The 27,543-nt window shown below is 35.4% G+C and overlaps 1 protein-coding gene across 3 annotated transcripts; it reads left to right on the top strand.

Annotated features, from left to right (window-relative positions):
- The first annotated feature begins 41 nt into the window (after window positions 1–41).
- LOC127977859 (striatin-interacting protein 1 homolog) lies at window positions 42–27,543 on the top strand. Of its 3 annotated transcripts, none has more exons than XM_052583054.1 (22): window positions 42–160; window positions 6,060–6,129; window positions 6,873–6,947; window positions 10,087–10,221; window positions 10,991–11,111; window positions 13,972–14,040; window positions 14,721–14,827; window positions 14,940–15,067; window positions 15,587–15,775; window positions 16,729–16,779; window positions 17,940–18,172; window positions 19,146–19,211; window positions 19,371–19,434; window positions 19,720–19,791; window positions 19,877–19,951; window positions 21,145–21,242; window positions 21,368–21,494; window positions 23,219–23,319; window positions 23,402–23,468; window positions 23,610–23,714; window positions 24,039–24,243; window positions 26,259–27,543. In XM_052583054.1, exons 1-22 carry the CDS (start codon window positions 134–136, stop codon window positions 26,507–26,509), a joined length of 2,436 nt encoding a protein of 811 aa, XP_052439014.1. In that variant the 5' UTR covers window positions 42–133; the 3' UTR covers window positions 26,510–27,543. The 3 variants fall into 3 exon arrangements, with proteins under 3 accessions (XP_052439014.1, XP_052438997.1, XP_052439005.1); XM_052583037.1 differs by having other exon boundaries at window positions 79–250; XM_052583045.1 differs by lacking the exon at window positions 16,729–16,779 and having other exon boundaries at window positions 79–250.

Genomic DNA, 27,543 nt, shown 5'->3' with positions numbered 1-27,543 from the left:
CGTCACAGCACGCCCTCAGCAGCCAATCAGAGCGGCGGGGACGGATATTATTCTGAACTTGGAGTCCAGCAGCGTCTGCTCCAGTCCAGTGACAGTGTGTTTCCGTGCAGCGAGCACATCCACAGCCTGACAGATGCAGCAGCAGAACGACGACATGGAGGTACCTTTACTTAATGATTCTAACAGTAACAGACAGAAGTCTCAGGCTCAAGAGAGAGATGGGTTCAGCCATCAGCAGAAGGATTCGGAGGTAATCCGAGCACACTGACAGTTTGCAGGGGTAGAGGGGTGTGCGTGTGTTTCTCTCTCTCTCTCTCTCTCTGTGTGAAAGGTGGCTTGTTGCTGAGGGCTTTAAATGCCTCGAGTTGTTATTTTAGAAACATGCATGGCGCTAAAAATACCTTCTCTTTAGGAATTTGATCCAGTGTGAGAGACTGGCGGTTTTATAGAGGATATAGACATGCGTTTCATGTGCATGCATTTGAAGCGTAAATATGAAGGATGCATTTGTTTCTGTCTTAAATTCCCAATTCTTACACCGTATATGGATATACTGTATGCACATGCGCATATAAAATGCTGAGAATGTAGCTACTGTATGTATTTGGCTCATTTCATTCACAGTACATGTGTATTAATTAACCCGTCAAATGTCAGTGGGCACAAATTCCTGTGCACTATCTATAATATGTTTTCAAAACCAGTTATTTAATAAGCTTGGTATTAGCCTGATGTTATGGAATATATATGTTGTTTTATTGGGAATTAATTGGGTCAATAGTATTCTATCTGCTGCAGATTTATTTATTTATTTTCATTTAAATTGATTTAAATAAAAGCCGTTGTCTATCTATTTACCTATCTAGAGTTGAATTGATTTGTAATATACAGTCTGCTGATGAATTTTTAATTTCTATTTCTTTAAAAGAAAGTCTGTCTGTCTACTCTAGTTATCTGTCTATGAATGAACTGAATTGAAGTGGTAAAGACTGCACACTATATTGTACTATACACTATAATGCACTCATTGCTCATCTTATGAACTTATTATTTATTCAGACATTAAAAATAAAAGCTAGCAAATCCATATTTGATTCTCTTCTTGGCACAGCGCAGCCCAGATTCAGTCTTCAAGGTACAAGGACAGTAACACATAGCGTGCTGTGAACACATCCAACCTAGTGAAGTTATGTAAAATGAATTCCTCAACCATGATCGTTAAGCATATTAAAGGTTTTTTTTTAGAGAAATTAAAGTGTGCTTTTCTCCTACAGCAGTTTTTTTGATGAATTTTTGAGATCAGTGATCTGTCATTAAACCAGAATATATTGAATGTAAAGCTCTGTGCTTGGTCTGATGGTATGAGCATTGTAATATTAGTGATGAATTATTACACCTGGCAGCATTAAATTAGTAATGAATATTAAATGGTGAATATTGACTGGATCTTTTGGCATTTGGTCCATTAGCTCGGTGCTAGCACTGGGGCACAATGTGCATGCCCTGTTTTGAGCTTTACAGATTATTCCAGTTTGTTTTATAGGATAGAAAGGCGGGCGACTCTTGTTCAGTTCATAGTTTAACATGATTTATAAAAATGGTGTATGGATAATCAAGCTTCATATTCCTCTTGAAATATTACTAACAATGTAAAAGTTATTCTAACATTTGCTTTATAAAATCCAGTGAAGGTTTCACAGCAAAAAGACATACGGACCATGACCTTAAGATGGACTTTTCACAATTATGGTATATTAAAAGGCCTTTTATTTGCTACAATTGTACAAAATACATGTAGTAGATTGTGTATAACAGATTTTTTTGATCATGTTGATTATTTAAAGACCTTAAAAAAGAGTGGATCAAATTTGATACAGTAAGCTTTGTAGGGGAAAACACCTTAAAATATTACTGATTATAACCTTAAGTACATAACTTGCAAGTATCTCGTAATGATCAGGATTTGTAAGAAGTTAGACATAAAAAAGCCTACTGAAGAGCTCATGGTTCATTAGACTCCACCACTGAGTCAGTTTCATCAGTGTATGACGTGTGTGTGAGTAATAATCAATGACATGATTCACGGAAGAAATGTGTATTGAGTTTACACAACATTGTTCTAGTTTATAAGCGTCCTAGTTTGCCTTCGTATCAGATGTTTTGGCCACTGACCTTCCCTGCTTTCTCTGAATGCATCAGTATCTGCATCTGTTTGGATCAGATGTGAGTGTTCTGCTTCTTGGAGATCAGAGAGCGTAACCTTTAGGGAAGGTGTCAGAAGGAAAGCCCATCTCTCTCTCTTTCTCTTCCCACCATGAGTATCAATGCCATCTGCTCCTGAGGACCACAATAAAAGGCTTCTGTATGTGCCATGTCTGTGAGTTGGGAGAGAGAGACAAACAGATAGAAGAGTGTAAATCATTAGTTTAGTGTGCACATGCATACATAAAGTCTGCTCACATGCATTATGCATAAAGAATATGCATTATGATGATAATGTGCATTTATAATTTTTTTCACATCCATTATAGAACGTATTTTATTGGCCATAATCAGTATACAGTGCCTGAATTATACATTATACATTTAAACTGTGGGGTGCAACAATATATCGTGTCAAAACATATCGCAATAGAAAAATTCAGCAATATGTATTGTGTATAGTTAATCCAAAAATGCAATTTTATACAGATTTAATTTAGGGTTTTATTCACCTATAATCAATGAAATCCAGTAAATCCAGTCATTCATTTGAGCTTTCATGTTTATTAAATATTACAGTAAATAAAAAATTATTGCATAAAATAATATATCATATTTTATAATTTATAGAAAAGAATTAAAAAAATATTATTTAATAAATATATTTAAAGTTAGCAATAAAGAGCAATAATGCAACTAACATAATTCTTTATTATTAGCAATTTTTATTCTAGTTATAAAATGTACTTTTTGAGAACTGTTTATCATGTCTTAGAAGTAATAAAAAATTCCATTTTAACTTTATTTTGGCTTTGTTTAAAGTATTGTGAGAGTTCAGCACTATTAATCGAACCAAATCGTGACATGTTGTTACACTATTAATTTAAACATAAATTTAGTTTTATTTCTAATCACAGATTTACAGAAGAAAGCGACTAGTCTGATGGGGAGTTATCTTAAGTTTATTTGACTGTCCACTCCCTGTGAAGTCATTTTAGCTTGTAGCTGTCAAATGAAAGAGTAGACGCTTCCCAAAGAGGTTAGATATACAACAAAAGTATAAAATGGAGTTTAAAATCAAATCACCAAGACATTTCCTAGCAAAGTTCATCCATCATCATCATCTATGAGAAGGGGACTTGTTTGAGAAGGTAGAGAGAGGTCAACAATCACTTAAAAAAAAAAAAAGTATAGACTTCAAGAAGTTAATCCACAAGAGCTTTGTCAAGAGCCATGCATTACGGGTGAGTGGCAAAAGAGGCCATTATTTAGAAAGGAAACATGTGTAAACAGATCTCGGGTTTGCCGAAAAGCATAGTGGGTGAACCACTATGTGACTGTTTTGATGTCAGATGCTTCCATAATAGAGCTTTTGGTCAAAATTCAAAGTGATATGTGTGGGGCAAGTCTAACACTGCCCAGATCAAAAAATAAAACACACCATGATGGTGCAAAATACAGGGAGATATACTGCAAAAAACAAATCTTGACCGAAAGTCCAGCACAACAATAAGGCTGAATTAGTTGCAAGAAGGTAAATGTCCTGCAGAAGCACTTTATCTTTAAATGAATAGGCGCTTGAGCAAGAGAACCTGGTCCTCAGGGGCAATAAAGAAAGTTCATCTTCAACATTATGCTTCTTACATAATTTATTCTTCAGCTGACAGCACAGAGCGTGTTCCCCAGATGTTAATTGGGCTGCAATTAAATCAAAACCCCTCAGAGGACCTGACACTTCTTCATTTCAGGCAGACTGTGAAGGAAAGCCAGGAAATCCATGTTTGGCTCAAGGTTTTAGAGACCGTTCAGGGATATCAGCATACAGTAGATCATCACTGATGTTTTAAAACCATTAACACTGCGTTTGAGTGTGAATATTCATGCTTTAGTAGCTCTTTGAGAGTCGGCTAAAATACATGTGGCTAATCTTAAGCATAAGTGGAGGTGCAGGAAATATCCTTTAAGATGGACACACACTGGAAATCCTGCAGTCTCACTTCTTATTACCATGACACACTATGGGTCAATGAAAAAATCTGTCAAATTAACAGTAAAACTACCAAAAAAAAACTTTGCTTTAAAAAAAACCCTGACTTAACCTACTGAAGTACGAAAAGTAGAATTTATTTATTTATTTATTTTTAAGTGTATCACAAGAGGAAATTTTGACTAAATGATAAGATGTTTTGGTAGCACTTTATTTTACAGTCCTGTACCTCATGTACATACTATGTACTTATTATAGTAATTACAATAACTATGTACTAACCCTGAACCTACTCCTAAACCTAACCCTACCCCATGTAGTTACCTTGTATTACAAGAACTTTCTTAGATAAATACACTGTAAGTACACTATAAGTATGTAAATACACGTACTGTAAAATAAAGTGCAAACCATGTTTTTTCACTTTCAAAATCTTTTTTGTAAAGTTTTTTTTTTTTGCTGTATATAATAAGAAAACTTTGTTATCAGGTTTTCACAATAGCATTCTACAGTATTTTACCATTAAAATGACTGTTTTTACGAAAAAATGTATTTTTAAAGTGTACCAAAAATCAGAGAATTCTAATAATGTCAACATTCTATTTATGACTGTCTTTCTACATTATCATTTTTTTTTTTTTTTTTGCTTTAAAATTAAATGAAACATCTCATTAGATTTATTGCAGTTTTTCACTTCACGGTATATCAAGTAGTAAAAAAAACCCAATTTGCAGGTTTCACCAGTTAAAATAATTTTTTTTACAGTTTACTTAGACATAAAACATTTCACATTACTTAGACATTTCACTTTTTTAACACTAGTTAGTGTGTGATGTTGCTGTTTGAGCTTAAACAATATCTGCAAAGTTGCAGCGCTGAAAGTTCAATGCAAATGGAGATATATATAAAATTCTGGCAGTTAAATGCCTACAAAAACTGGTGAGGGATTACAATGAGCTTTTTCCCGGGTACATTACACAACAAACCCAGATTAATTGTTTCCAATATAACTAGAGCACATTCTGAGCTTGAGAGGGGCGGGATGTTCAGACGCGCTCTAGAGGAGGATTAGCGAATCACAACACACTGAACCAGCTGACCAATCTCAGCCCATTGTGTATTTCTGAGGCAGGGGCTTCATAATAACCAAGGCGTCTGTGAGAGAAGGGACAGATCAATGTGGAATAAAGGTAAATTATGTAAAAAAAAAAAAAATATTTTTTATGAACAAAATTTGTATGAACAAATGTTAGACCACCCATAAACACAATCAAGCCTAGAAACAACCCAGTCAACAACCCCTTTAAATTTTGTTACCTTTTTTATTTTTATTTTTATTATAGCCTACTGAAAATGTTAACAGACTACAGTTAAAAACTCTTCATCCCCAAAGTTTATAGGTAACATTGTCCCAAAAAGCATGTACTGGTGCAAACTTACATAATCCACAAAAATACAGCATCAGGTCACCCTAGATATGCCATTTAGAGTGTACTATAATTAGAGGACCATTAATCCTAATGTCACATACTATTTTAGTATACAAATTATGATGCAGTTTGTGTGGTTTTAATTGTTACTTCTCTGTATTTAGATCTTTGTACCTTCTGAGCACATGTGGGGTACTGTGGTGATGGAAATGGTAGTTAATTCATGCTGACATAAAGCCGCCCTTATTTTTATTTCCCATGTTATTGTCGTTGAAGTTCCAGAGTAGTGTGCCTTGGCTGAATTTGCATAATTAGGAGGAAAAGCACATGCTGCAGAAATAGTGGAAAGACCTGAAATGCGGTTAGCGCTCCAGGATGTTAGACGTGTCACTTTCTGTTGTGGCAGTGCAGTTATTATCTGATGATCCTCTGATCTGCAGGGGTCCATGGAGTCCCCGAACCTGGAGTTTGAATATGGGGACACGGATAGCTTCACTGCAGAACTCTCAGGTGGGTCACACACACACACACACACAGACACACACACACACACACACACACACTAACATATCTAGGGATGAAGAAACACTGTGTGAACAAATCTTAGTGGAAGCAGCGCAATAACTTTTACATCTGGCAGGTGTTTAAACATAGCTTTAATATAAAAATAGTTATAAATTCATAGAAAATTAGATGTTCGTTATACATATTTACTGATGTAATTTTAATTTTGCAACATTAACGGTGAACCTTTGTGTGGTTCATGTGTTTCATAATATGTTTGAGGTTTTATGCCTTTGAATGTGCCAAATGTGGTAATACAGTATAAACTATTATTATAAATTATAAAAATTTTAAATCTTATTTGCTGTTACTGTAGCCTCTTGATGTGGCTGTTTCTAAAGATTTGGCTCATTATGGTGTGTTTTAATATGCATGTGATGAGCCATGTGCCAGTTAATGTTTAATTTACATGAAGTTATTTTGCAGACGCTTTTATCAAACGCGACTTACAATTTGGAAATACATAAAGTGATTCTTCTTAAAGAGACAAAGACACACATGAAGTGCTGGTAATACCAAGTTTTAGGCATTGTTCAAATAAGTAGAAGTTAGAAAGATAAGGAATAAATAAAATAAAGACAGGTTTTTATTATTATTATTATTATTATTAATTTGTTTTACTATGAAAAGCCGATGTTATGTGCTTGTTTTCCTTGAACTAAACATGTCTTTCTGCCTCTTTCACACAGAGCTGTACAGCTACACAGAGGAGCCAGAGTTCAGTCTAAACAGGGATTACTTTGAGGAAGACTTCAAGAATCATGGTAATGTAGCCCACAGTGTTGGGTGTAATGCATTTCTGAGGAATTAATTATCAGTTATTTAATTGATTTTCTCTTGAAAAAGTAAATGATTACTCTTAATTTTTCTTGCAATTTAATTACAATTAATTCTGCATTAAATATTGTATATAGAACAATTCTATGTATAATTAAATAATTGTGGATTTAATATTAAAATGTAACATCGAATGTTCTCCTTTGAAATACTTTAGTCAATTCAAAAATAATTTATAAAATATTTAATTGTATTTAAAAAAGTATAAAAAAAATTTTTAATTGTATTTTAAGTAATAATTTCCACTATACAGCTTAAAACAGGCTGAATTTACTTCAGAAACAAATTGCAAAGTAAGACTTTTTACTATTTATTCATTTGTTTTGCTTGTTTTAAGCATAAACCTCTCAATTATATATACATTTTAAACACAAGAGGGAAACAAATTGCCAATTTGTGTAAGAAAACAAATCTAATATGCAAAATACTTGATATGTGTATATATATTACTAGAAAACAAGACAAAATATCTTTATTTGCAGTGCATCTTCTTTACACAACACACTTAACGTGTTTTGTGCTGGAATTGTATTGTGCTTCAATAGCTTGTGAGTGTGAGAAATAGTGAGAAATAGCTTGAAGTCCTAGTGGCATGGATGTGCTGAAACAGAGAGAGATGGCTGATTAACTGAACACTCATGGGTATAACATTTCCACCTAAGAGAGTCTAAGAGAGACCAGAAATAAACATTCAGCAAAGTTGCACTGTTCTCTCTCTGTGAGAAAAGGAACTTTAATGAATGTTTATGTAGTTACAGTGTGTGTGTGTGTGTGTGTGTGTGTGTGTAGCCTCATTCTTTACCCTGCCTGCTTTGCTGTGTGCACAGTCTCACCTCACCAGACCTCTCCGTCTCTCTCTCTGTGTGTTTGCCATGCCACTGCAGCCCTACAAAATGGAGGAATTCCAAGAGGCTGGATCACCATGTCACGTTAGCTTTAGCGTTTTTGTGTGTGCTGTACATCTGTGTTGATTGTGAAGCAACTGCATATTATGTGCTGATGGAGTCTCTTACACTTTGAAACGTTTCTGCCATCTGCCATTTTTTTTGTATTATTTTCCCCTTGTGTCCACATATAATGTAACATTGCAATTTTCCACTCTCTCTCAGACGCGCCGATTTTGCACCTTTTAAAGGTATATTACACCCAAAAAGGAAAATTTGCTTAAAGGGGGGCTACAATGGTGTTTCGTGCATTCAGAGTTAAAGAGATGGGATTCTCATGCTAAACATGGCCAAAGTTTAAAAAAAAAAAATATTTTGAGGAATGACCGATAATTTCTCTGCTGAAAATCTTACTTCCAGATTTGTAAAAGTTTCAGCTGTTTTTTTTTTTTTTCGATCGTGGATCTAATGACGTTGACGATGGTGGAACTCCTTATATGAGCATTTCTCTCTGAAAAGCGCTCCCACACACACATTAACCAGAGGAGAGCGAGACCGCACACATCAACGCACTTCATCGGGAAATCGTCAGCAGCGCTGCATAGGATTTGTTCGAGAATATCTCCAAATAAGTGTGTTTTTGGATGTTAGGGAAAGTTTACCGTGTTCAGCTTCCCAAAGAACCCAGCGTTACACGAACAGTGGATGCAGTTTGTTTTTCCGGTGCAGCAACGGAGTGTATCAAGTGCCTTTGTGTGTTCTGGTCATTTCAGTGACTGCACGCCTCCAGGAGCTCTGCTTGTTCCGGAGAGAATCGGAAAGCTGTATTTTTCTTTTATAAATATGATAAAACTAAAGACTTTTTTAAAATATGAAGGATGCAGTACTACTCTATAGGTACTCAAGATTAACATGAGATTAGGTGAAACTGTGCATGCTATGTACCCTTTAAAATATATTCCCCCTCAGGCCATTCAAGATGTAGATGAGTTTATTTGTTGATCGGAACAGATTTGGAGAAATTTAGCATTCCATCTCTTGCTCAACAATAGATCCTATGCAGTGAATGGGTGCCGTCAGAATGAGAGTCCAAACTGCTGATAAAAACATAACCGTAATCCACATGACTCCAGTCCATCAGTTAACATCCTGTGTTGTGAAAAGCAGCATATTTGTAATAAATTCATCATTAAGAATTTTTACATTCAAATCATTAAATAAGAGTCCATAATATTGGTATCACTAGTGAAAAAGATAAGTGAATCAGGAGAGAAATATGCACAGATCAAGCAATGTTTACAGGCAAATACAGTCCAAAATAGTTCTAAGCAAATACGTGGGTGATAGACTTTTTCACTGTAAGACGCATTATAATGAATTCTGGACTTGGTCCATTTTGGCCAAAATCAATAGTTTAAAGTTAAAACTCCTTAATGATGGATTTGTTGCTTACAAACACACAGCTTTTTGTTTCACAAGATGTTAACTGATGGACTGGAGTCATGTGGATTACTTGTGGATTATTGTGATGTTTTTTCAGCGGTTTGGACTCTCATTCTGACGGCACCCATTCACTGCAGAGGATCTATTGGTGAAAAATGATGTAATGCTACATTTCTCCAAATCTGTTACTATGAAGAACCATTTACATATGTGATGGCCTGAGAGTGAGCAGATTTTCATTCCTTTAAAGATGTATATGAAACCAATTCACATCTGAAATGAGAAAATGCATGCAAGCAAATGTTTCAAGATCTTATATCTCATAAAATCAAGGAAATTTTGATTCCTCCTGATGCGACTTTAAGAAAAAGCACCAGTCCCATCGGAATTCCAGTGTGAAGCCTTCAGTGTCAGTGATTAAATTTTACACATGTCTCCTACGGAAAGATTTTCTGTGAGGCTTTACAGCAGAAACCCTCGAAGCATATGGCAAATGTTTTACTAATATTCAGAGGGAGGTTTGTACAGTAATTTGCAATCAGTCCGCCGCTCGTATATGTGGTAGAATCACTGAAGTGAATGAGTTTTCATGTGTGCCGCCCCTCTCATGGGTTTTGAGTGACACAAATCCTGACTAATCTTTCTCACGTGTCAGAAACGAACCAGAATGGGAGTTGGTAGAAGAATGGCAGAAGTGATTAATGGACCGAAGTATAATTCTTCTGTGCTCTACTCTCAGTGAAAGGTCGGAGGTGGATGGAGTTGAGTATGGAGGAGCAGAGGGCGTATGTCATGAGACTGCTGGACGCTCTGGAGGTCACCGATCGAGACAAGAGGCTCAAAGTAGCCCGAGCTATCCTCTATTTGGCACAAGGTATGAATATAATACATACAAACCACAATGCAATGGGTGAATCTCATGAAACCTGTCAAAAGCATGTTATATTTTACCCAAAATCAAGAAATTAAAAAGTAACAAAATCTATTATGTGAAATAAAATATATTTTAGGATCACTAAGATGTTTTGCAATTTCTATTTATTTATTTTTTTTAGCATATTTTATCTATAATTACTGTAATTATTAAACATTTCTCCTAGTTCTTATTACTTAAATAATGATGTATTATTTAATTTGTAATTACATTTTTAGAACTTCCCTTAATTTATGTAAATGTAAAAAAAAAATTTCAAACGTGTTGCAGTTTTTATTTTGGTAAAAATATTTGAAAATGATAGAAATATATAAAACAGTAACGTATGACTATATTGCAAAAATGAGAAATCATTATTGAGCGTTTTTTTTTAATGTGTGTTTGGACTTTAATAATTGGCGTGAAAATGTAGAATTTGAAAAATTATTTAATACTTTTGTTCTTTAATTATGTGTTATTTATTTTTTTATTTAATTTGTAGTACTGACTTTAATTTATGCATATTTAAATTGTATAATAAAATACTGTATGGGAATATTTGTTTTTAGTAAAAATAAACAAATATATATGTAAAGCAATAAAATATGAATCAAGCGTTATGGTAATGAGAATTTGGACATAAACATCCTGAATTGGCATGAAAATAATAGTCTTCTCAAGCATAATATAATTTTTTCTTTTGTCTTTTTTCTTGCATGTGTGTGTTCAGGTGTGTTTGATGAGTGTGACACAGAAGCTGACGTCCTCTACTGGTCGCGACACAACGTCTTCCTCCTCTACGACATGGGCATCTTCACGGCTCTGCTGGAGCTCCTCAGCATGGAGATAGAGTGAGTTGTTTTTTATTTCCCAAAATGCCTCGGCCTGTGTGTGGAGATCTTTGACTGAGGGCAGACCATCTGCTGCAGGCGAGGACAGACAGACGAAGGGTGAGATACTGAAAGACATAGACAGAGACTGAATCTCCAGCGGAGCGAAGTGTTTAACAGTGCTGCTATATTTATTCTCCTTCTCTTGAGGGAGCAGGTTAGAAACGACTCAGTCATGATTGTGAATGTGTGTGTGTGTGTGTGTGAAACAGTGTATTTCTGTGGATCTCCTGGGTGCTGTACTAATGAGACAAACGGCTTTCTCTTTTCTGTTTCTTAATGCCCGGTGTGTACGGTAGCAGCTGCCTGGGCGGCACAGAGAGCCACTTCTCCATTGCTTTAATTACCCACATTAAATACATATTCATGTTAAGGTGTCTTTCTATTCTGTTCAGAGAGTTATATCAGTGAAATCAGATATCACTCTTATTATTGCACATACTGTACAAACATAAAAATTAATATGCAAAAATTTACTCCGAACACATTAGCAACCGCGTAGCAAAGGATTGTGGTAGCAACTTCTGCATGGGTAAAACACAATTAAGAAAATGTGAAAGCCTGCCATATTTTCCAGAATTTTTTTTGTACCTGACTATAAGTCAAACCAGGTCAAAATTGTATCATTGAGAGAAAAAAACATTGCATTGGTGTAAGTCACATTTTATTATTAGATTCAGAAAAAAACTAAAATGAACGAAATGTTCTTTAAACGTATTTTAGTTCCCCTCACTACACAACAAATCCTTTAAATTTAACTGTATTTAGAGCAGCACAGAAATGAAAAACAAAGTATAAAACAACACATAAGTTATAGTGGCATTCAGTGTCATTAAGATACTATTATAGATTTTATTTTAATATTTTTCTTAGCATTCAATTTATTTGTTTATTTGTTTTATTTGTAATTTTGTTTTGTAATTTGTATTAATTTTTATTTACGTTTAAATACAAAATTTTTTACATCAAGTTAGATTAAAGTTAAAATGAAAATGAGAAATGTTTCCTTGGCAGTTAGCTGAAAAGAAAAAAATACTTAAAATGTATCAACTTAAGATTTAGTTAACTATAATAACCTTAGTATTATTCATTATAAACAACATTTATTGTAAAAAGTGAGACTACTGGTGTGTAGGAAATGCTTTATTCAAATATTCAAATGCACGTTTTGCATGCTTCACGTTATTTATATTAATGTGAAGCAGGCAAAACATGATATTAGTCAACATTATATAAGTCACATTGGAATATTAGTTGAAGTTGTTGATGATTAAAAAAACATGACTTTTATTCCAGAAAATATGATAGTTTGCATTTTAATATATGAAACATTGTATTTCGGTTCATCATATTATTATTTTGTGTGCTTGACATTAATTGCATTATATAATCTGTTTGGACTATAGATCACTGTGGAATATAAATCAGCACATTAAAAAAAGAAACAAAAGTTACTTGTATTCAGTACAGATTACATTTATTAAATGAAACATTGTATTTTACTTCATCATATTCTTATGAAGTTAATAAAAGCCTCATACTTTAAAAGCAAGATCAAAAAGGCCGTTTCTTTTGTGTATCCGTCTTGTACCTGCTGTCATCTCTCTATAATAAGGCCGTTCTTTATATCAATCATCAGCACCCTCTCGCTCTCCATTTCCTCCCGCACTCTTGTGTTAAAGAGAGCCACAGAGTGATCCGTCTGTGATCTCTGCTTCAAAGAGAGCCTGGCCACCATACCTCTCCTCTTTCAAGCCCCTGCCTGGGGGATTTAATGTCTTTGTACATGGTCTCATCCACCCATACAGCAGAACTGCTCTCAGGGAGACCATATTGCTGCCTCTCAGCCTCTTCTGTGGTTTACGGTGGCATAATTTGCACAATTAGCCCTCTGAGCATCTGAGTACATCTGATTCAAATGATCATGGTTTCGGTTTACAGCTAGTATTTGTACTGAACACAAGCGATTGGACTGCATGGCTTGTTTCCCAATCAGAAAAATTTATTTTGTGGAATGATTAAAGTTGGTTGGTTGTAATGAGTCTTTTACAGTTTGATGCAACTGTAATCCTATACTGCAATAGTATTATTATTATTATTATTATTATTATTATTGTTATTTTATCAGTATTTTGAATATTTATTTTTCTATTTTCATTATAATTTTAGTTAAAGTTTTAGGAATCTTTCTGTGCATTTTTTATTTTTTTTTTTATTTAAAAATAAAACGGGTCTATGCAGTTTTTTTTTTTGTTGTTTGTTTTAGTTGTAGTTATTATTTACAATTAGATTCTTTTTGTTAACATTAGATAACTTCATTGCTTAAAATAATAATGGAAAATACTTTAAAATAAATCTTAGTTAATATTAATAATAATATTAATACAAATGTATGAATACATTTTTAAAATCAAAAGTTGTTTATTATTTAATGGACTTGAGCAAACATGAAATACCAATACACAGCTGTAGTTTTATTAACTAACATTAACAAAGATGAATAATACTGTTAGTTAATGCATTAACGAATGTTAACTAATTTGACCTTATTGTAAAGTGTTACCGTTATTTTAGCACATCAAGTTAAACTAAATGAAAATTAAAAATTTTGTTTTGCCAACTACCTGAAATAAAATTAGGTTAATACATTTGTTTATATATATATAATTTTTTTTATTTAATTACAATTAACATTTATTTTATTTCCAGTTTTTTATGGTTTTAGTTTTGGTTAACTGTTATACCCCTGGTCCTTTGATACAGATGTTTCATAAGGATGTGCATTTATATTTTGATTTTGTATCATTCCCTTTTTCTCCAGTAATAACCAGGCCTGCAGCAGTGCAGTGAGAAAACCAGCCATTTCTCTGGCAGACAGCACTGAACTCAGGTGAGATGCATTACATGATGACTTCACTTCATCAAATCCACAATGCACTTCTCAGATTTACATTAAAATTGGTGCGGAGGAACCTTGGGCTAACAGAGAGCTTTCTGACTGGCAGCTTTTTATGACTTTGAGTGCTTTGCATCAATGTACTATAAATATACACAGTCATCACTCCAAACATAACTGAGACTTGAATGCTGTTTTGTTGTAAGGAGTAATGCTGCTGCATTAGCTGATTATAGAAGGATAATACTTACCCTTGGTCACAAAACACAAAGACTCTGTCTAACTCACACACACACACACACACACGTTTGTTTTTGTGAAAAGTGGGGACATCCCATAGGTGTAATGGTTTTTATACTGTACAAACTGTATATTCTATCATCCTACACCAACCCTACACCTAACCCTAACCCTCACTTGAAACTTTCTGCACTTTTACTTTCACAAAAAAACTCATTCTGTATGATTTATAAGCGTTTTGAAAAATGGGGACATGGGTTATGTCCTCATAAGTCACCCTCTCCTTGTAATACCTGTGTCATACCCATGTTATTATACAGAGTTGTGTCCTGATACGTCACAAAAACAAGAGCACACACACACACACATACACACACAGACACACACACAATCAGTCAGATTGAAAGTAAAGGTGTTTGCATCATGTTCTGAAGGGTTCTTCTGAGCATCATGTATCTGATGGTTGAGACCATTCGTGTGGAAATGGAGGGTGACAGTCCTGAAAGGAAGGCAACCAGAGAGGCCTTCAAAACAGAGTTGGGTGAGAAAGACTGTGAAAGAGCGTGTGTGTGTGTGTGTGTGTGTGTGTGTTTGCAGCGGTTGGCTGTTGACCTTCTCTATGGCGCAGTGATTGACCTCCCTCCTCTTCTCAGGTTCACCCCTTTATAACGGAGAGCCCTTTGCCCTCCTCCTCTTCACCATGGTAACCAAGTTCTGCAGCATGAATGCGCCCCATTTCCCCATGAAGAAAGTGCTGCTCTTACTGTGGAAGACCATACTGGTCAGTCTCAGTACACACACATCAGAATCACTGGTCAAATGCTTTATTTTAATTAGAAAAAATATTTAGATTCTAGTCTGTTCCATAGATCTATTCTATTCTATTCTATTCTATTCTATTCTATTCCACAGAAAATTGACTGCTTATTCTATGCTATTCTGTATTACATCTTACATTTTGTCAATATCACGAAACACAAGAAGTTATTTTAAAATCGAATAATATTTCATAATATTGTAGTTTTTATTTATTTATTTTTAATCATGCCTTAAGAGCATAAGAGGCTTTAAAATAGATTTTGTAAAAGATTTTATTCTGTTCTGTTTTCTTTCATTACCCTACATTTCCTTCCATAGAATAACTGCTGCATATTCTATTCTATTCTATTCTACCAGATAAAGAGAAACCTTTTTGATGTTTCAGATATAAACACTGTGTTTACCATGGACTCTTTTAACAGACCTGTTTATGTGCCTGTAGTACTCGTTCCATTGATTTCTGTGTGTTTGTGCACCTCAGTTCACTCTGGGAGGTTTCGAGGAGCTGCTGGAGATGAAGGTGAGAACGAGAGATCATTTGAACCTGCCACCGCTCCCTGAAGACAGCATCAAGGTGGTGCGAAACATGCGGGCCGCCTCTCCTCCAGCCTCGGCCATGGAGCTCATCGAGCAGCAGCAGCAGCAGAAGAGAGGACGCAGGAGCCGTCGGGTACGAGAAACACACATGCAAATGACTTTCAGAACAGTTGCACTAGCAGGAACCACGTGTAGATGAAATACAGGAGCTGTGCCAGCATGAGTACACACAACCTCTTATTCGTATAAACCTACACACTCAGTGTATCAAATACAAAGCACACACACACACACAAATCTGATGTGTGCTATTTATTACACAGCCCTGCATTTGGAAAAATTTAATTGATTTGATGCAGAAGTAAAAAAAAAAAACATATTTTTTTCCACATAATGCTCTTTAAGGATCTTTTATCACTTTTTTTCATTTTTTATCAATTGAACACATCCTTATTAAATAAAGTTTTAATTTCTTAAAAAAAAAAAGCACTGACCCCAAACTTTTGAACTGTAGAGTATATTGGTAAAAAACGATATCTGTTGTAAATAAACATTGCTCTTTTAAACTTTTTATTCATCAAAGAATCCTGTAAAAAGTATCACAGGTTCCAAAAATATCACAATATCAGAATATTGATGTTTTTGTGGCAGTTTTTCTGGTGATTTAAGGAATAATAAAATACTTTTACACCTTATAAATGGTTATTGAAAGCAAATTGCTACAAATGCATCAGATTTTGTAGCAAAACAGGCACTATTTTCAAAATATGAAACGGTGTAGGATTTAATTCAGTGTATATGGTGCAGGGCGGCCAAGAAAACTTACACAAGCTTTAAAATCAACACACAAAAGGGACTATATGACAGCCGAACATTGTAACAGCGATGTCACAATGACAGTGAAATGCAGCAGGCAACATTGTGGACCAATCACAGCAAGTTTTTGACCTTTTCCTTCCTGTCTTACTATGTCTCTGTAGGTTTTCTGTAACACTTTCTCCTCAACTCTCCTTTTCTGCCCTTTTTTTTGTCTGGGTTTTGCCTTTCCTGTTGGCTCATTCCCGTCTCTTCCTTGTGTCCCTACAGAGTGCCTTTGTTGATAGCTTGGAAGGAGACAGTCCGTATGCCAAGAAACAGGTCTTTACCCCAAACCCCCTTTGTGCATTCTCTTTGTTGTGGGCTGGCCTTGCACTCCTCCACTCTCTTTTCCTTCACAGCAATTTGTTTTTCCTTTGAAACTTGATTTGGGGAGGGGTTCTGAGAGATACAGCTGACCATGGACATTAGCAAGACTCTCGGTCTCTTTCTCCTCCTATCTTTCCATTTGCACATCTTTCCACATATTCTCAAGCAATGAGACCCACATAGACACATAGGCTCCAACTAGCTAGCAGAATGGCTTCTTGTCATAGGCAACCAATCACAGCTGAGTCACCTCTGCTCATGGCCTCAGTGCCGTCCACAGACACACTCATACATTGACTGCATTGGAAAAAAATGATGACGCTCCACTAATGCACCTCATGCCTGATGCTTGCTCTGAATCTTGCCATTCATGTGTTTGTACAACACTAGAGATGTGAGGAACTTGTTTTTTGTGCCTTTGTCGAACTGAATTTGCACAGGAATGTTAAAAAAGCAGCTGAAGTGCAGTATCTGGAATGTTTGGCTCCCCAAAATTGTTTTTGTGATGCTTATCATTTGCAGGTTTATGGAATGGTAAGTTTCAGCAATTAAACTCTAAGCATTGGATGGGGAACGTAATCTGAAGGCTAAAATACCAGGAGAATGAAAACCTCATGCAAAACAAACAAACAAAAAGAATTTGGTTCATTCAAAAAAGTTTAAATTTGGTCCATACAGAAAAAAAGTGTCATTTTTTTCATTTTTTTAAGAATAAAACCCAAATCTCATTCACACAAAATAAATTATATTTTAAAATCTTAAAGGGATAGTCCACACAAAAATTATCACCGTTGTTCCAACCCTCCAGGAATTTCTTTCTTTTGTTAAATGCAAAAATATATATATATTTGAAGAATGTTGGTAACCAAACAGTTGGTAGCCATTGACTTCCATAATATTTGTTTTCCACACTATGTACTGTAAGTCAATGGCTACCAGCAGCTGTTTGGTTACCAACATATAGGTTTGGAACAGTATGAGGGTAAATTATTTTTTTGGTGAACTATCCCTTTAATTATTAATTTGGTCTTTCTTAATGAGACTCCGTATCAGAGTCCAGAGTGATATATACTTTGCAACTTGATCTTAAACTCTTTCTCCCTCTCTTGCAGCCCCTGGTCAAGCAGGACAGCCTAGACACTTACAACGAACGGGACCCTTTCAAAAACGATGATGCGCGAGATGAGGAAGATGACCCAGAGGATGTGGACAGTGGCATCGAGGGAGAGGTCGACCCTCTCGACAGAGATGTTATTATCCAACCACCACCTCCACCACCACCACTCCGGCCGCCAACGGAGAGAGTGTCCTTCCCCAAGGGACTGCCATGGGCTCCCAAAGTCAGGTAGCGTGTAAGCTCTTCGTCAAATGGGAAGCCCAAAAACTGTGCTACTTTAACTCTGTCTTGTTTTCAGAGATCTGTTATTTTGCATTTTGATACAAGCAATTTTTTGTATATAAAGCTCAGGGAGACAGATGTTTGGAGTGCATTTATTTAATTAAAAATACATTAAAAACAGAAATACTGTGATATATTATTTTATCTCCAAATAGCTGTTTTCGATTTTAATGTATTTGAAAATGTCATTTATTTCTGTGATGCAAAGCTGAATTTTCAGCATCATTATTCCAGTCTTCAGTGTCACATGATCTTTCAGGAATCATCCTAATATGCCGATTTCGTGGTATTGACAATGTTGCAAACAGTTGTTCTGCTGAAAACCACGATTCAGCTTCTTTGATAAATAAAAAGTTAAAAAAGATTCTTTTTGTTTTTCCGCTTAATGCATCCTTGCTGCATACAAGTATTCATTTATAAAAAAAAAAAAATAATAATCATACTGACCCCAAACTTGTAGTGTATCTGTAGTGACCCGTCTAACTGCCTACAAAAATCTTCTATAGCTCTTGTGCTGGAAACGGGCTGATTTTAGGACTGCAGTACCTCCGAAATAAATAATGCATATTTATGGACAGAGACAAATGAACAGGGAGAAACACAGAGGGAAAAACTGTGACAGTCACATTTTATATAAAAAGCCACACTGTACAGTATTTCCCTCTGTGGCTTCTTTACCTTTGGATTATAACACTGTGCTGAGCTTCACTGCTGCATGCAGATGAGAACGAGAGCGTGACGGAAGACGTGCTGCAGCACTTTAAAATAGGTTAGTCTAAAAACAATGAAGGGACATATATATGCTGCTCTTTTAGATAGCAGTTTTAGGTAGAAGTCCTGTCCTAAACTGAGAAAAGTCTGTTTATGTCCGAGCCAACTCCTTGTGTAGTCAAAAGTGATTCCCCTTTTCCTCCCACAGGGAGAAAGACATCGAGCACTTTCTGGAGACCAGCAGAAATAAATTTATCGGCTTTACCTTGGGAAAGTGAGTCTCTGATCAGTTCTCCTGGGCTAAATCTCAGCTACTGGTGTTCTGAATCTATGATAAATAATAATACAGGTCACCTTCATTATTATTAAATCAATAAACACTGCTGTTTCTGGTTCACACTGCATATTCTTTCTTTCTAATGTTGCTTTACAGTGACACTGACACTTTGGTTGGGCTACCCAGGCCCATACATGAGAGTGTAAAGACTTTGAAACAGGTACGTATGCACACATTTTTGTTTTCTAATATTCTAGTTTTCTTCTAGACAGCTGGATGAGTAACAAAAAGGATTCTAACATCATATGCATGAATACTAAACACTCAAGCATTCACTCATGCTTTAGACGTTTTACACTTTTACTGATGCTCAATAAGTGGATTATACTGTATATCTGTAAGATCTAATGCATGCTCTGTCCGGGCTCTTTCAGCCAATCGCAGTTTAGATATCCGTGCTCGGTCACCATGGCAATTCTCTCTCTCTCACCCCTTCTCTCTCAAGCACAAGTATGTCTCCATAGCGGAGGTCCAGATCAAGAGAGAGGAGGAGCTGCAGCAGTGTCCCATGACTATGGTAAGTGACTCAGTTTTGCTGTTCTTCTGCTTGTATTACTGGTTCATTAAGCTGTCAGTCAGAATCGCCTCTTTTGATTGGCTAGGGGGAGGAGGAAGTGGAAGAAACACCTGCAGAGATTCTATATTTGGGAATGTTGCCTAGTCTCTCTCAGTATGTAGTAAGTGTCTTTTATCTTTTTACACACTCAAATACTTGGGAATATAGCTCAAGCTTTCCAGAAGAATAGTTTTGGTCACTTTCTTTCTGATAATGTTTTACAGTAAAATGTAAAAAAAAAAAACTTTAAAAAACTTTATTTTTTTTTCATGCTCTGGCCAATATTGGACTTTTTGGCCTTTCAAAACAGGTCGTTTTAGACGAGGGGAAAGATTTATTTATTGAAATATATCTGTTTGCATCTGTAGATTTCAATGACAGTACTAAATTTTAAAGACCGTTTTCCCAAAATATTTTATTCCCAATAAACATGGCTAAAACAAAATTCTGGCAATTGATCAGGGTTATTATAAATAACTCAAACTGAAACTACGATAAAGTTAATTACTTGAATAAAATAAGTGTTACCTAAAATGTTAGAAAATATTTTTTTTTATTTCAGTTAGTTGCCAAAGTAACATTTCTCATTTTAATTAAGTTAAGCTTAATGTACTAAAATAACTAAACAAAAAATTATATAGATATATTTTTTTTAATACTAAAAATGACAAAACACAACAATATTACTTAAATGCTAACTAAAATGAAAATGGAAAGTATAAAAATGAAAAACCGATTCAAAATCTTAATAAAAATGAGTACAAAAATAGTATCTCAAAGATATATATAACTCTGCTGTTAATAATATTTTTTGATTTATGTAATGATAAAAATGGGATTTAATATGTCAACAAAATGAAACAAGAATTTTGAACCTGGCTTTTTCCAATATTCAGGTTTCTGTTCTGGAAATCTATGCAAATTAGTTCTTATATTTAATTAGACGGTCTCTCATTTGCATATTTAAATGTAACATTTTAGCAAAATTGTAATGCAGAAAAATAAAAAATTGTAATGTAATCAATCAACTCTGGAAATGCATTAACCTGGGGTGTCTTGCCTTAATTTTAAATGCTAACTCTAATACTTTTTGAAAAATCGCATATTTAATGCTGGCATAAAATTTTTTTTTTGGTCATAAACATCCATTTAATATTTGTAATGGATGTATCAGAAGGTTCTGCGCTCTGAAAAAAGAAAATGCTTCCCAATACTGGATTATGCATTACATTTGTTAACGGTGTAGTGGTTAATGCATGCAACTCTTCAGACGAACCTAGTAGGAATGTTGCACTAATGTTAGTCTCTTTGTAGATTGCTCTATTGAAGCTCCTTCTGGCTGCAGCTCCAACCTCCAAAGCAAAGACAGACTCTATCAACATCCTAGCCGACGTTCTGCCGGAGGAGATGCCGTAAGTCTAATACAGCAGATATACAGCAGAGACTCTGCTTTTGATGTGTGCATGCCACATGAAAAGATCAGTGCGCTTTGTTTTAGATGCACAACAAACATTTCCTATGTTTGTGTTGGAAACAGAATCACCGTCCTCCAGAGCATGAAGCTGGGCATTGATGTGAACAGACACAAGGAGATTATCGTCAAAGCGATTTCAGCTCTTCTGCTACTGCTGCTCAAACACTTCAAACTCAACCACATATATCAGGTCAGACTCGCTTTATTTGCCATTCCTCTCTCTGCCCGTGTGTCTCTGATGTCTTTGGCCGAACTGACCCTGCGCTCTGCTGATAGGCTTGCTGCCAAAGCACCATTCATCACAAGACCGCGAAAGAGAGAGAGCCAGGGAGAGACCGCAATCAAACAAACGCTTAAACTAAAAAAGGATTCTCTAAATGCATCAAAAAGAAAGAAAAATCTGCCATATTTAAAAGTAAATTTAATCTTCTATGGCTGTACTGAGCAATCTCCACTTCAGTTATGCTTACATTCACTAAACTTTACAGTTATATTCTGAAGATTATGGGTCAACTTTAAAGGGGTTTAAGCATCTGAATAATAGTTTAATACAGCTTACATTTTTTTCCATGTATTAGAATGTTTCTTGTTTAATGTTAAGCAAAAAAATCGAATGACTATCATACATTTTTACCATGATTTACAGACGACACCCAGTAAAATGTCAGTAAGTGTAACAATAGTTTATATACCAAAACATCTTGTCAACCATATTTTAGAACAAGAACCATTGCATTACATTAAAAAACACTATTTAAGTATCACACTGAAATTACTTAATAATCGTAATTTATTTACCAATTTTTTACAGAATCCTTCAAAACACTAGGTTTTACCTATTTATCAGCATTTTGTGATTTTTTTTTTTTTTTACATTTTAAAGTATAATAAAATTCAGTATGAGGACATTTTTTTTCTGTAGATCAGAATATACGTTTTTTTTTTTCTTTTTTAAATAAGATATATATTTTTACATATATATTTTTTAAAAACCAATGTTGAGATTTATGCTTTGGAAATGTAATGCATATTTAATTAGATAAAACCTTTTAAGAATATATTTTTTTAGCAAACTTAACATGTCAAATTTGTTAAATATAGCAGTTCTTTGGTCTCGTATGCTAAAACATGTGAGAATTTCTCTCCTCACACATCAAATTATTTAAAAATATTAGCAGAGGATAAGAACAAAATGTTCTAAAGCCTGATGTGCTTCATTTTGTCAACACAGTTCAGTCTAATCCTGTATGATGACCATGACAAATTATGAAAAATGAACGTGTGGGTGTTTTAAGGGGCGCCCTCTATTGGTGGAGAAAAAAGTAGCACTGCTGTGGAAACAGTTTTATAACACATACATTTTTTCTGTCATTTTACCCTTTCTCACATATGTCATTTTACCCTTTTGACTTATCAAGTTATCTGAATTCATACAGCACTGAATAATCTAAAGACAGCCACGCATATCCTTTACCTCTCTCTCCATTTCAGTTACTCAAACGCTCGCTTGCTCAGATTTAACAACATGAACAAGTGCCAGCATTTCTGATCTGCTGACGTATCCCGCAGAGCTGAAGTACAGTTAATTCTGGGTAACGGGAGAGGCTCTGGGTTGCTCTTTGACAGAGTTAGCTCATTAACGTCTAAAGCAACTGGAAACAAATCACTCTTCAGGTCTCCGCTGAAAGAAATGATGAATGTCTTGTAAATGAAAGCCTAATGAAAGCTTCAGCTCATCAGAGACAGAGGGAAGTTGGCAGTAAATTATGAAACTGACTTCCTCTTGATGTAACGCCACGGGTTTTAAAGGGCCATTCCTCATCATATTAAAATTTAGAGTTGTTCATATGCTGAAGATTTTTATGAAGTACTTTATTAATGAACATGATGTTTTTTTTTTGTTTGTTTGGATAGTTTGAATATGTGGCTCAGCACCTGGTGTTTGCCAACTGCATCCCGCTCATCCTCAAATTCTTCAACCAGAACATTATGTCTTACATCAGTGCCAAAAACAGGTAGGCATTTGGATATATGTTCATTCAAAACCAACTTCTGTGTCCGTCAGTATTTTAAACATAATGTGTTTTCTGCTGGCAGCATTTGTGCCCTGGATTACCCTCATTGTGTGGTTCATGAAATGCCTGAACTCACTGCTGAAAGCCTGGTAATTATACAAAACACTACTTTTATTTTGTCCTTTTTTTTTTTTTTTCTTCAACCTTTTTTGTAGGCGAGTTAAAAAGAAAGAATCTATGATTTTTGTTGGTTGTGAATATGCTGAATGTGTGTCTGTGTGTGTAAACAGGAAGCTGGTGACAGTAATCAGTTTTGCTGGCGTAATCTCTTCTCCTGCATCAATTTACTAAGGATCCTAAACAAAATTACCAAGTGGAAACACTCAAGAACTATGGTGAGAGGAAGAAAATGTTTATTTTTAAAGAATAAAAGTGTTTTCATCTCATTTTCTAAAACATGACTATGCCTTATGCAAGAAATATAAATAAATTTCATTGTTAATTGTTTCTCTGTTTCTCTTGCAGCATGGATTTTTTCAATTAATATATACATTTCAGTGATGATATATGTATAAATATCTAATAATGTCAGTCAGTGGCATCTCTTATTGTTTGATAAAGTCTGTTCAGGTGGAGAAAATTTATATGAAGGATTTATTAATTTCTTTTTTTTATTTTTTTTTACAAAACAAAAGTTTTATGTAGTTTGTCCTTTACAGATGCTTGTGGTGTTCAAGTCTGCTCCCATCCTGAAGAGGGCGCTCAAGGTAAAACAGGCCATGATGCAGCTCTACGTCCTCAAACTCCTCAAGATACAGACCAAGTATCTGGGCCGCCAGTGGAGAAAGAGTAACATGAAAACCATGTCTGCCATCTACCAGAAAGTCAGACATCGTCTCAATGACGACTGGGCATATGGAAATGGTAAATATCACGGGGGTTTTTCACTCCGGGTTGGGGGCAGGGTCTATGAGAAAGACATGGGTCATACGCTGCAATTCAGAGGCTGCAACTTTTAAAGGTGCTATATGATTATTTTTTTTACTGTGCTTAATATGTTTACAGATATTTGGGAAATCACATAATTTTTCTCAGGAAAAACAATGCTACAGCCAGTTATTCTACTTTGAAATGGATGTTCTGTGTCTGAATGTCTGTTTTTGTTTTGGTCCATGTAATTCCGAATAGGGATGCACCGAAATGAAAATTCTTGGCCGATACCGAAAACCGAAAAAGAGAAAACCAAGGCCGAAAACCAAAACCGAAACACCAAAAGAAATTATGCCAATTATTAGTACCATTGCATTTATTGCTATGACCGTGTACTAACTTTACTAAAATTAAGACATTGCAATTGCATAAATTAATATTAAAGTTTCAAAGATAATTACAATTACATAACTTATTTAAAAAAAAACATAAAAATACATAATTACAAATGATGCAAATATTTATTAAGCACATTGCAACAATGCACAGTATAAAATAAAATTCAAACCAAAAATGTATCCCACTCATGTGTATATTTAATAATAATGTACAGGCCTACTGGCCTGCAGAAAGGTTTTAAAATGAACAGTTCTCTCATAAAAACAAAGTGCATTTAGGTGAAGTGCATTTGAAATTGTTCTCTGTAGGACTAGAAAGTGCATCACTTCTCCAGTATAGGCAAGAGGGTTATCACTTCTGGGGATGGGGACTTCAGACAGATAACCAGTTAGCTGTTGAGCAGTTGAGCTTGTCATCTGCCTGACATTTGAGAAATATTTGAAAGAGTGTATTTAAATAGGGCCAGGGCATAAATAAAATTTTTTATCAAATTAAAGCAGAAATCTAGCAGAAAATCTAGCATAAATATGGCTACAATCTGATATTATGTATGTATATATGTTTGTGTGTGTGTGTGTGTGTATATATTGTGTGTATATATATATATATATGTGTATATATGAGACGTGTGCTAACAGACTCTATAAGACATAAGACTTATATAACAGACTCTATAAGACTTTTCTTTGTTTTTACTTCGTGGTCCGTCTTAATCTCTTTGTTAGGAGACGCTTTAGTGCTGCGAATAAAGGAGTAAGAAGAGAGAGAATGTTCTCACTGGTGTTAAGTGAATGTCGCGTGGAGCTCGTGGTCTAAGCTATGCAGGTGCACGTGCAGGTCGTGCTTTCTGTTTGCGTCATCACAACATTTCGGCCGTGTTGTTTCGGTGATAAAAGTCTTATCGGCCGAAAAACGAAAAAGCCATTTTCGGCCGAAAATTTTCGGTGGCCGAAATTTCGGTGCATCCCTAATTCCGAACACTGTCATTTTAAACAAAAAAATATTTCCAGTTGGAAGAAAACACAGCAAAATGCAGCCATGGAATCCAGCAAACAAACTGTGTCAGAGGTCACAGATTCTACCCGACCTAAAAAACCTCTGCATCCATCTAAATATCTGTATGACCACAGGCATATTAAAACACGGATAAATCAACTTATTGTGTAAGGCCTTGTTTACTTACATTGTCAATTGCACTTGTTCCTGTTGCGTGTCCTCAATCTGGCAACCCTCATGAACGTGAAGTCTGAGGATGAGGGAGTGGGAGAAACAACGCTCTCAGATATTTTACATTTGGACTGCAGTACCGTTTCCAACCACTAGCTGTCAATATTACACACTGCACCTTTAAAGGCTGCATTCGAAGACCGAATGCATCACAGCAATGAGACAAAGGCTGTTTTGGAAGCTCCTTCAAATGCAGCCTCGAAATGCATCATTTTATTCCAGGGCCATGAAGAATACGACAAATGAATCCTTTGCAGCTCAAACGAACCGTTTAACAATGTTTGGTTCGACCTTCGAAGGATGCAGCCCCTGAATTGGGACACAGCTATTGTAGTTGTTCTCATATGTAAAACATGCTCCTATTTTTCATTTTCTTTTGCCAGATATCGATGCTCGGCCGTGGGATTTCCAGGCAGAGGAGTGTGCACTACGCGAGAGCATCGAGAAATTCAATGCACGTCGTTACGATAAGAATCAGAACAGTGATTTTACACCAGTAGACAACTGCCTCCAAAGCGTTTTAGGACAGCGTGTCGACTTGCCCGAAGACTTCCATTACAGCTATGAGATGTGGCTTGAAAGAGAGGTTTTCTCCCAACCTATTCAGTGGGAAGGTCTGCTACAAGCCCAGTGATCCTGCTGTGATTATTATGGGACTTCTGCTTCTTAGTAAACCGACACAATTGCTGTGGGATCACACACATACTCCAAGCACAGAGCGTCTGCCGTTCTTGTTCTGTAATGAATTCTTGTAAGTAGATATGAATATGGAATGGTGGTCTTCCTTATTATGTGTAAAAGCATCTGGTGCTTTGGGTAAAAAAAAAAATACATATATATATCTGTATATGGAATTAAAGAATGATATATCTTCTTTAATAACTGAAGCACACTTTATGTATAATAACTGCAGAATACAGTATTCTAACATGCATACTATTCTGAAATGATCAAGATTTATTTATATGGTCACTCACTGTGTAAATGTTTAATATTTATGTAAATATGAACACTTCATGAGGTTGTGAGGTACCACCTGAGGCAGGGTCTTTCTAAAAAAGTGGTTGTGTCGAACTGATGTGTCAAAAAATCTTGTATTTATTTTTCCCTGTAGCATCATGTGTTAAACAGGAGGGTGTCTAGTTCTGCAGAAAGCTGCGAGTCACCAGTTTTTGTCCCCACGTAGCACTTCACTTCACACAAAAGAGCCCTGAGCAGCACAATACACACATTCAAAGTGGCCTTGGTGACCGTCACGTCACCCACACGAAGCATGTCGCTCACTAAATGGTGCTGTTTTTTTACACTTATTTTATCTCCTTGTTAACTGCATCCTTCTCTTCAGAAATTATATGGTCTTGCAAAGCAATGTATGACATATTTGTGCTCTCTCCATCTAAACAGTGCACCTCACTGTTCACTCGTGCTTGTTTTACAGGGTTTGTCTTGCAATATAATTTCTTATTTTTTTATATTCTCATGGTTTTGTACTAAATTAAGGTGCTGTGTAAATTGAACTACCTATATGATCCATGCCAAATACAGCACCATCACTTAATTTTTTTTATATGTTTACTGATTTATTGTACAGACTGCACTGTAAGTGAATGTGGAAAATTGATGTAAGTTGAGTCTTTAATAAATTATAAAGAGAGTTGATGAGCATAA

The sequence above is a fragment of the Carassius gibelio genome, chromosome A4 (genome assembly GCF_023724105.1).
Source record: "Carassius gibelio isolate Cgi1373 ecotype wild population from Czech Republic chromosome A4, carGib1.2-hapl.c, whole genome shotgun sequence".
Lineage (NCBI taxonomy): Eukaryota > Metazoa > Chordata > Actinopteri > Cypriniformes > Cyprinidae > Carassius > Carassius gibelio.
This window is presented reverse-complemented; position numbering and strand designations above follow the sequence as displayed.

Excerpts from the sequence above, each read along its gene's own strand:
- LOC127977859 (XM_052583037.1), top strand. The coding sequence starts at position 134 with ATGCAGCAGCAGAACGACGACATGGAGGTACCTTTACTTAATGATTCT. Across the intron at positions 19,952-21,144 it reads CTAGTCTCTCTCAGTATGTA|ATTGCTCTATTGAAGCTCCT; the intron begins GTAAGTGTCTTT and ends GTCTCTTTGTAG. Across the intron at positions 23,715-24,038 it reads GGAAACACTCAAGAACTATG|ATGCTTGTGGTGTTCAAGTC; the intron begins GTGAGAGGAAGA and ends TGTCCTTTACAG.